Here is a 10,274-nt window from a genome sequence, read left to right on the forward strand (position 1 = left end):
CCTATTTCAGAAGGTTTCCATTGTCCTGGTTGCAGTGCTGAGGATGTGGTGCCCTTTCAGTGCCATGCTTGTGACTTCCATTCCTGTAAGACATGCTGGGAATGGCATTTCAAGGTTGGCTTTAACTTCTTGTCTTTGTTCTTCCCACTCCTGTGTCTACAAAACTGTGCAGGGTGAACAATAGTTCTCCCCCAGATGGGGGCCTGCAAGTCTTCATCAATCTGTGTGCATTTTGAAGAATTAATTTTTTTTTTTTTTAATCTTTAGTACCATAGACTCAAGTTTCTACCAAACAGTTAATTCACTAGCTATAACTATTATGGGATAGGTAGAAGCTTTCTTTCCTTTCCGTCAGCCCTTCATATCTTCTTCAAATTGAATCTTATGTTTTGTTTTTTTGGGGGGGATTGCCCATTATTACAGAATACACTATTTCCATTTACCCAGATGGCTTCTAGAAAGGGGGTCTCAGAATCAATCACTGGATAGTCATTGCATTTGAAAGACCACCAGCGGTTTTCAGCAGCTAAAGGAAAAAGATACAGATGGGACAAAAAATAAGGAAGGAATTTCTGGGAATCTTGGGGACTTTCTAAGGGATATAGGTAGAATCAATTTTTGATTGATTGATTGTTTCTTAACTCAGCTGTTTGTCCATTCCTCCCTCTTGGAAGATGGGCTATAATGGATCCCTCTTAAACTACCTTATTTTTCTGTTGCCTCTCCAGACCACTAAGAAATGTCCAGAATGTGGAGCCATTGCCAAGAAAAGATATCTCACCCAAGTCTTCTTCTGGAAGAAAACCTAGTGATGAATTCAGATTTGCATCCTCTCATGCACAGGGTTAATTTGAGATATTTCTGATGAAGTTTCCCCCTTGCAGATTCTTTCACCTAAGAAAGAAGTTTTGGCATGTCTATTCCAGTAATCCTGGCAAGGTTCCCAGAGGCAGGAGCCGATTCTGTTCCCTATTTTGCCTTGTTTTGAGAACATGGCCAGACTGTCCTGTTCCTTTTGTTGCATCTAATGAACATCCTAGCATGTGGACCAATAGATTTTCAGGCACTATCATTACTGAGAAATGCCTGGGGAGTGTTCTAACATCTCAGTGTTGTGACTGAGATATGTAACTCTAGAGTAAATATGTATTCATGGAAAAGTGAAGTTTCTACTATCTCTAGCCAATGGTGGGAGTCATTTCCCAGCTGAATGTACCCAGGATAGTCTTCTCAGGATCTCGTGATATTTATTTGAGAACTGCACATTGCACTTCTTTCTGACCACACAGAATTGGCCCTTTATAGCATTGTTATGTTAAAAAGGCCAAAATCTTCTATATCTCTCTTTCCAGTTTGAATCAGCATATTTTGATATCCTTGGCAGGGTGGGAGGCGGGAGGTGAGAATCTAAGGAATGGATAAAGAACATTTGTTTTTATGTTTGTTTTTGTTTTAAATTAGTTCTTTATTGTGTAATTATATTTATTTTGCCTTGGTAATTCCAGATATTGTACATTTTGTAGTTATTTTGAATATAATTTCCTTTTCTGTTATTTCCTTCTGGATTTTTAAAATTGTTATATGGTACTGATTTATTTTTACTACTTAATTGAAGCTATTATCTCAGTATCTTTGATGATTCTCTTGAGTTTTCTAAGTAATCCATCTTAAATGCAAATAAGGGTAATTTTACCTGATAAGGAACATTTTGTAAATTGTCAGGGAAAAGGACACCTTTTTTACTCCTCTTCAGGCAGTCAGAGATATTATGTCTTTTCTTTCAATTTTTCACACCAACTAAGTCATTTCCTCCCTCTTCTGTTGCTATATCCATGAGTACTAATATATTGTATAATAATCATTGGGGGAAAGAAAAGGAAGAAAACTTGCTGTTATCATCTACCTTGAGATAGTAGCTGGTATTTATATAAATTAAGGCTTTTTTTAAAAAATCAGGTGAATAAATAACTCTTTTATAAATAAAATTTGTTGACTGCTGAGCCCAGGGATATAATTTCAGGGCAAGAGGTTCATGCTAAAATGTGAATTGCCAATAGTCAGCTCTAAAACAGAGCCTTTTTCTACCTCTTTCAAAGTTTCACAGCAATTCTGTGGGCAGGCATCTGATTTGTTTTTCTAACACTGGGAGCAATCCTAAAATAAATGGATAATTGTCTGGGATTTATGCTTTCGGGAAAGGAGAGCTGTTACTGAGGAATAGTCAAATGCCATCATAAGGGTCCAAAGAAAAGCTTAGTCATGGGGCCTTAGGGATCATTTTTACAAAAGAGGAAATGTGGCCAAAGGAGTGAAATTTGCCTAACAGCATGCAGGTAACAATCTAGATTCAAATCCAAACCTTCTGGTTCCAAATTCATTGTTCTTTGGCTCATGGAGACACTAGCATTCTCTGTGCTCTCCCGTCTTCCTATCCAGCCTTCCCTCTTATGTCTTCAAATATCAAGGCCTTTTACTCAGAATAAATGAAAAGGAATTACATAAAAATGAAGCCAAGAGACATTTAGACTAGAAATTTGGGAAGAACTTGTCATTGTAAAGTAAGAATGAATAAGGGAAGGAAGCAGTGGATCATATTTCCCTGTAGATTTTTGAAAACAGGAAAGGTATTATCCCCTCTCCTGCTTCTCCACCTCCAAAACTTTCCAGCCTCAGTTAGGGCTCAACCCTCAATGTTGCTGGAGGACTCGAATAGCCTTCCTGTGGTGCCGTTTGGTTTATTTCCTCGAGGGAAGAAGACTCCCCAGACTGTCTCATGTTAGAAATCAAAATTATCTTTGCACACACACACCCCTGAGAGAGACTGTTACCTAGTTCTTCCTAGCTCCGCTTCAAGGTTGAGAATTGTTTCTTATAAAGCAACCTTGAAAGGAAGGGAGGGAGGGAGGGAAAGAAAGTAAATAATAGGACATAAGGTGTGAAATGAAGACTGATGCCAGGTTGTGGAGGACTTTGAATGTCAGGGACTGTAATAGGTGATAAGGACCCACAGGAAAGACCTTAGAACAGAGGAATAACAGTTCTAGATCTCTGCATAAAGATTAGTTTGCAGGGGCAGCTAGGTGGAGCAGTGGATAGAGCACTGGCCCAGAAATCAGGAGGATCTGAGTTCAAATGTGGCCTCAGATACTTAACACTTTCTAGATGTGTGACCCTGGTCAAGTCACTTAACCCCAATTGCTTCTGCATTAAAAAAAAAAAAAAATTAGCTTGCCGGTGGCATGTAGTATAGATGTTGGAATACTGATGAATGATGAATGAAAACACCATCATTGTCTACACAAGTTGTATTAAAGTGGTAGAAGTGGTACAGAGTGAAGTTGCAGATATTATAGAAATAGGCTTATTGACAATTTGAATATGAGAGCTGAAGGTGAAGGTATAAGAAATGAAAGAGTAGGAAAGGAGAATTGATGTTGTAGAGAGATTAGTCTACTTTTCCAAGTTTTTTCCATATTGCTCCCCTTCACACACACTACATTTGCTTCAAACTGATCCACTTGCTGTCTCCCCTAGTTAATAAACATCCTATCTATCTCTGGTACCCGGGCACAAGCCAGCCTCTATTCCTAGAATGCATTCCTTTGTATGAACCTCTTAAAATCCCAGAGCCAAGTTCAGCCACGTCCCCTATGTGAGTTTTTTCATTTTCTTTTAGTTGCTATGGGCCTCCCAACTCCCAAATTATTATTTTTGTTATGTTACAAGTATGCATGTATTGTTTCCCCATTAGAATATAAGTTTCTTGAGGTCAGGATTATGCTAGAATTCCCTGGGCTAGCACAGTGATTGGTATATAATAGACATTTGATAAATGCTTGTAAAAAAACTGACAGGTTAAAAAAAAAAAAACCATCAGTGTTTCAAAACAACTTGGAAGAATGGGTGAATAGCAATGTTAAAAAAAAGTGAAGCTGAATGGAAAAGATTTGGGAGAGAGATCAGTTTGGTTCATTGTAGAACATTTAAGTGGACAGTTAACCAGCACTATAGGTAGGACTGTTCTCAGAAAGGAAGGGGTCAGACCTGTGGTTGGAAATTTGTCAAGGAAGAATCCAGACGAAGGGGTCAAGGACAGCAGTTTAGCAAATACATTATGGATTGAGAAGAGCATAAAGAGTCAATGAAAATGGGTCTTAGTCTGACATATTGGAAAAGACTGTCCTCCAGGAGGGATTAGTCAAATCAAATTGCAGAAATCAAGATTGAAAACTTTTATGGGGGAGAAGGAAAAGGCCTTTGAAGTGAGTGAATGGGAGGTCATTGGTGATCTTTGAGAGTAGTGGAGCTGAAAGCCAGATGACAAAGGATTGCAATTCCTAAGTGAAAACATTGTGTGAAGACTAATTTCTTTTTTCCAGTTTAGCAATGAAGGGGCTCTCCTGTAATACCCCTGAAGAGAATCAGTTGAAAGGAACCTTAAAGGGCATTTTACAGAAAAATTATTCATTTTTCTTAGTTTATAGATGAAAAAACAGGCTTAGAAGACCTAGAAGAAATGAAGAACTAAAAAAATGAAATAAATGCTCTTGAAGAAAGAATCAGAAAGAGAATAAATAAAAGAAGAAAATTTTCAAAACTAGAATAAGTGAAAGAAATCAATGACTTTGAGATAATCAATTAATATTAGAATAAAATCAAAAGATTTTTTTAAAAAATGATAAAATGTGAGGAGAGCTAATATCACAGATAAATTGCTTATATCAAGAAAATAAAACATGAGAATTATTGGATTCCCTGAAAACCACAAAAAGAAAAGGAAAAAATATCTAGATGCTATATTCAATAAGTTATAAATGAAAACTGAAATGAAGTCCTAGGAATGTCATAGCCAAAATCAAGAACTCTTACATTGAAATTAAAAAATAAAAAATGCTTTTAGGAAGAAGCAGTTTTAAGAGATCACAATTAGGATCACAGAGGAACAGGCAGTTTCTATCACAAATAAGAACTCTTAGAACACAGTATTTTAAAATGTAAGGGATAGCTTCAATCTCTCACAAACCCCAGGATAATCCTACATAGGAGAAATGGATCTTTAATGTGATGATAGAAGATATCCAAGCATTTCTGATGAAGAGACTAGAGCTGAGTATGAGGCAATAGAAAATCTAGAAAGGCAAATTTGTAAGGAAATGTTATGAGGCAATGTTAACATTCTAAAAGGAGAGTAAGTTCCCTTTCAGATTCTTAAGGCAGTGCGGTGAGTTATATAGGTCAAATAGAGAGCCTGGAAGTGGATTGGGGTCTCTTGAGGATTTGAAGAGGGGAAGGAAAAGTGAGGATAAATGGAATACACAAATGGAAAGAAGGAAGGAGGGGGCAGAACTTGGGGAAAAAAAGTCATTTCTCATCATTGGGATTATGAGAAGAATATGCAAACAGGAAGGAGTGGAGGAGTTGACTCTCTTGAATCTCTCTTACTGAATAGGACAAAGGAAGATTGCACACATGATGAACTTATCAAATTTAACACGGAAAAAAGCTGGGATAGGGGCAAGGATGAGAATTAGGATCGTGTTCGAAAAGGAATAAATATAAGGAATAAAAAACCCCAAAACTTTCTGATCGTGAAGCAGGTAGTAAATTGGAAGGGGAGGAGGAAAAGGGGGGGGGGACCCAAAACTAGAATCCAAAGGGATGCCTTAAGATTTCCTCTTCAACAATTGGGAAATGATCTGGCAAGTCATAGTATTTGAATGTAATGGAAATTATTGAATGGTAATCATCAGTGTCAAAAAAAAAAAAAAAGACTTCCCAGAAATCTGGGTCGTATGAACTGACTCAGGGTGAATTGAGTATAATTAGAACTTAAAACTTTTATATCAGCACTATGACCAAGCATGTCACCATGGTATCAATGGTGAAGTATGTTCCCCATTTCCTGTTAAGTGATGGACACAGTGTACAGAAACAGTTTTGGATGTGACCATTGTGGGTTTCTTTAGTTTGACCACCGTTATTTGTTACAAGTAGGTTTTTGTTTGTTTGTTTGTTTTGTTTTGTTTTGTTTTTTTGCCGGGAGTGGGATGGTGGGTAGGAAGGGTAAACAATCTTTTTTTTTTTTTTTTTTAAAGTTCCACCAAAACATTTTTTAAATGAACAGGAAAAACAGAACAAACAAAAGCACAGAGAATGGCAGGGCAGGTTTGAAAGTAACCTATAGAATTTATCTTAAACTTTAAAAAAAAAAGACAGGAAATGGAGATTCACGCGTTCATCGAAAATCCTCGTTTTTCCGCTGTGTATATTAGTGCTCTTTTTGATGTTTGATTAAAAAAAGAAGAAAGTAGTGATTTGCCCCCAAACCTTTGTCTATCGCTTTAAAAGTCCTTGTGAAGTTTAAAGCTGGCTTCACTCACCCTCCCCCCAAAAAGGTGGGTTTGTTTGTTTGAATTTAAGGCAAGTTAATTTCTCTGGGGGTGGCTGGAGTTCTTTCTCTGGGGCAGTGTCTGTTCGATACTTCCCTGCTGGGCCCCGCTCCTTCCCTGGAAAGACGGGACTAGGGTAGTTTAGGGGAAGGTATTCTGATCCCTAAGTCTTGGAGAGGAGGGCTTTTCCTGGGCCGGAGGTGTGAGGAGGAGGGGCAGTTCTGGGGCCGAAACCGGGGGTCCCGCCCCCACTGCCTCCGCCCTCCCACTCGCCTTTAGATTCGAGGTTAATAAAAGGCGGCTGCTCTAGATCTGCGCCGAGAACAGGGGATCCCTCCCGGCGACCGTACCAGGACTGGGACTAGAGGTAGGGTGCCCATCGCCTTCTCTCTCCCTTCCATTTTGCGTCCTGGCCGGGAGACTGAGGCAGAGGGAGGCGGGGCCCGGGAGCTCCGCCCGAGCCAGGGCTCCGGGGGGACGGGATTGCCGCGGGCCCCACTCCATGGAAGAGCTGGGATCGGGCCAACGGCCTAAGTCGTGGTCCTGCTTGCTTTTCGTTCCGTGTTGTTTGTGGCTGAGGGTGCCGGAGTCGGTCGTGACCCAGGCCCGGCCCGGCTCGCCGCTGCGGAAGGGGAGGGGGAGGACGCCAGGGCCGCGTGCTGCCCCTGTGTCTGTGTTCCTCTGTGTCCGCGCCTCTTTGTTAAAGGTTCTGCCTGGACCCAGAATATTCAAAGGTATGACGGGCGTACTGGGGTGAACAGCGCTTGGTAGCAAAGAACCCAAACTAGTGCAGGATCGCCGGCTCCATGCCCTGGTGACTCCCTTGCCATCCTTTCTCAGTCTTTTGTCACAGGAAGGTCGGGAAACCTGGTGCAAGAGAGGAAAGTCTTGAATCTCCCTTCCCAGCAGCTTTCCCCTGAAGAGTCCTTAAGAGAACTTTCTCCTTTCCGAGTTTGGATTATCACAGAACCATGGATCTCCCAGTCCAGAACGTAAAATTTTCGGTAAGGTCTGGGGTAGCACTGAGCACTCCTTTCAACTCTAAATGGGCACGGTGGGAATTTAGTGAAGCTCTCTGTAGTGACCTGGCCCAGCCTGACAACGGTGCCCAGAAAAGTAGGGGGGAACCTCTGGTTCTGACCTGGACCCCTTTGTCTCCCTGTCTCAAAGTGGTTAGTCAGTACCCTTCTGCCGTTGGTGCTGATGCCAGGGGATGCAGGCAACGTCCCTACCTATTCTTGGAGAGATGCAGAGACCCAGGAATGGCTAGTGTGTAAGCAGTGCCCACCTGGCACCTTTGTGAAGCAACATTGCAGCCGCAGGAACTCCACGAACTGCCAGCCATGCCCATCACTACACTACACACAGTACTGGAACTATCTGGAGAAGTGCCGCTACTGCAATGTGTTCTGTGGGGAGCATGAAGAGGAGGCTCAGGCCTGCGATGCCACTCACAACCGAGCCTGCCGCTGCCAGTTGGGCTACTATGCCCATGCTGACTTCTGCATTGAGCACTCGGCCTGTCCCCCAGGCTCTGGTGTGGTCACTCTGGGTAGGTGGCTAGGCTCTGTGTCTGCAGAGCTGAGTCCTTCTGTAGGCTTCCTAGGCTCCACTGTCCCACAGCTCTTCCCTGGCTGATCTGAGCTCCCTTGGCTCCCATGGGTGGTCACAGAGTATCTCACTTTATCCTGTGCTGGATTGGGGGCTTGGGGAGTGGAAGACTGAGAGCACTGAGATGGTGGCTGCAGTGATGCCTGGAAGTTTCTGATCTGAAAATATGCATATGGGCAGAATCCAGGATGGACTACCTATATCCTCTCCCTTGCCACCTTCTCAGCTCCTACTCACTTAAGTTCTGTAAGCCCAGGGTCTAGTAGATCTGAATTCAAATCTGCCTCAGATGTTTAATAGCAATGTGACAACTGGGCAAGTCACTTTATACCTCTTCAATTCATTGAGGATAATAAAGCACCCACCTGGCAGGATTGTTGGAAGATCAAATGATTTTTTTTTTTTATGTACCTAGAACATAGTAGGAATGCTTATCACCCTTCAGATCCCTCCTTCCCCTTCTTCCACCCCAGGGCTGTTGATTTCTATCTTGACACTATCCCCTCCCCACAGGAACCCCAACCCAGAACACACAGTGCCAACCGTGCCCTAAAGGTACCTTTTCAGATAACAGCTCCAGCACAGAGAGGTGCCAGCCACATCGAAATTGCACTGCCTTTGGCATGTTCCTCAATGTTCCTGGGACCTCATTCCATGACACCATGTGCACACGCTGTGCTAGTTTCTTGAGTAGCACTCCTGAGCCAGGTGAGAGCAAGGGGCTTCCCCTATTCCTCAACAATCATCTTCTTCCCTTAGAAAAGCAGAAACCCGAGGGCATGGGATTCTCTGAGTCAACCTCTGCACTTGGCTTCTCTTATTTCTAAGTTAGGATGCAGCAGAACAGCTAAACTGGTTGGAGAAATTTATTCTCTTCTGTTGGAACCAAACTGGAGGGACTGAGATAGCTTTGGAAGAGATCAAAGTATTCAGGAAGAACAATCCATCTTTTGTCAAGGGTGGAAGAAAGGCCTAGAAGCAAATCTAATGTCTTAAAAAGAAAGCTATCCCCACTCATCTCTGTCCCATTTATAGGCCCTTTGAAGTCCCTTGAGGCTGCTGTCCAGTTAAGCCCCACTTGAGAGTATGATGGTCCCAGCTAAGATTTTCTCAGGAGATAATGAGGCACAGGGAAGTAAGGGGCAGGGAGTCCCTATATAACATGGAACCTTTCCCTAAATGGAGTGAACAGCTAGGACTTTAGCCTTGGACATAAACCAGCCAAGAGGTATGCAGGTCATCTCTCTGTAATGGAAAGTGATGGAGAAGCGATTCTCCATCAATTACCTTCATCCCCATGTTTCTCACTGCAGGTAACAAGGAATGTGAAAAGGCAATGATTGATTTTGTGGCCTTCCAGAATATTTCACTAAAGAGGTTGAGGAAGCTGCAGCAGGCTCTAGAGACCCCTGATAGTTGGCAGAGAGAATGGCCAGAGCCAGAGAACCGGGCAGCTGTGCAGAAGGAGCTACTGCACAGATTAACTGAACTCAGTGATCCCCAAGGATCTTCATTCTTTGTACTCAGATTGCTACAGGCTCTTCGAAAAGCCAAGTTAACCACCTTGGAAAAGAATCTTCAGAAGCGCTTCTTCCTTGCCCTGAAAGACTAGAACACATCCAACCTCTAGTCCACCCTCACCCCTTGGTTTGCCCAAGACTCCATTAGACCAGTTCCTCTTCTAGGAGGCTAGGCTCTGGAGCCAAGTATACCAGGACTTAGACTACTGTTGCAATCTTTTCTGGAGAAAGAGCCAATAGGCAATGAGTGCCCTTCCTGGGTTCCCACCAAAAAAATCTTTGGATTTCCTTATTAGAATATCCCAGCCACAGCTAAATGGCACAGTGGATAAAGTGCTAAGGCCTGGACTCCTCTTCCCGAGTCCAAATCCAGCCTCAGACACTAGTTATGTGACCCTGGGCAGGTCACTTAATCCTGCTCACCTCAATTTTCTAATCTGTAAAATGAGCTAGAGAAGAAAATGGTAAACCACTCCAATACCTTTGCAGGAAAATCCCAGATGGGGTCATGAAGAATCAGACATGACTGAAAATGAGTAAACAGCTTCCATCTCCACTAGCCTGTTTTCAGAGCTCACAATCCCTCAATCTCACCCAGGTATACATGGAGCTAACAGGAATTGTATCATGATAGTTTTTTATAAAAGTATTTTGTAAGCCCACTTTTGTGCCCTTTCTGGTGCTTATCACAGTGCCTGACAAAGTGTTTATTGATGACTATTTCAAATCCTTGTCTTGAGCAGAAGGTAGTGAA

The 10,274-nt window shown here is 42.3% G+C and overlaps 2 protein-coding genes across 6 annotated transcripts in view; both read left to right on the plus strand.

Moving 5' to 3' along the window:
- The window catches only part of RTEL1 (regulator of telomere elongation helicase 1), a 99,467-nt gene extending 97,482 nt beyond the window's left edge, over positions 1-1,985 (plus strand). For 3 of the 4 annotated variants that reach the window (XM_074288866.1, XM_074288868.1, XM_074288867.1), the window contains 2 exons: positions 11-114; positions 729-1,985. In XM_074288866.1, coding sequence (XP_074144967.1) covers positions 11-114; positions 729-809 — 185 coding nt within the window. In that variant the 3' untranslated portion in view covers positions 810-1,985. The remainder of the gene's footprint in view (positions 1-10; positions 115-728) is intronic. The other variant, XM_074288869.1, reaches the window with a different exon arrangement.
- A 4,636-nt stretch (positions 1,986-6,621) lies between these two features.
- Positions 6,622-10,182, plus strand: TNFRSF6B (TNF receptor superfamily member 6b). 2 transcript variants are annotated; one of them, XM_074288873.1, is made up of 6 exons: positions 6,708-6,756; positions 6,969-7,123; positions 7,230-7,393; positions 7,560-7,941; positions 8,514-8,708; positions 9,314-10,182. In XM_074288873.1, the coding sequence occupies exons 3-6, from the start codon at positions 7,361-7,363 to the stop codon at positions 9,610-9,612; spliced, it is 909 nt and encodes a 302-aa protein (XP_074144974.1). In that variant the 5' UTR covers positions 6,708-6,756; positions 6,969-7,123; positions 7,230-7,360; the 3' UTR covers positions 9,613-10,182. The 2 variants fall into 2 exon arrangements, with proteins under 2 accessions (XP_074144973.1, XP_074144974.1); XM_074288872.1 differs by lacking the exon at positions 6,969-7,123 and having other exon boundaries at positions 6,622-6,756.
- The last annotated feature ends 92 nt before the right edge of the window (positions 10,183-10,274 follow it).

Source organism: Sminthopsis crassicaudata, chromosome 2 (assembly GCF_048593235.1).
Source record: "Sminthopsis crassicaudata isolate SCR6 chromosome 2, ASM4859323v1, whole genome shotgun sequence".
NCBI lineage: Eukaryota > Metazoa > Chordata > Mammalia > Dasyuromorphia > Dasyuridae > Sminthopsis > Sminthopsis crassicaudata.

Coding starts and splice junctions, on each gene's coding strand:
- TNFRSF6B (XM_074288872.1), top strand. CDS start 7,361: ATGGATCTCCCAGTCCAGAACGTAAAATTTTCG. Junction 7,942..8,513: donor CTCTGGTGTGGTCACTCTGG/GTAGGTGGCTAG, acceptor CCCTCCCCACAG/GAACCCCAACCCAGAACACA. Junction 8,709..9,313: donor GAGTAGCACTCCTGAGCCAG/GTGAGAGCAAGG, acceptor TTCTCACTGCAG/GTAACAAGGAATGTGAAAAG.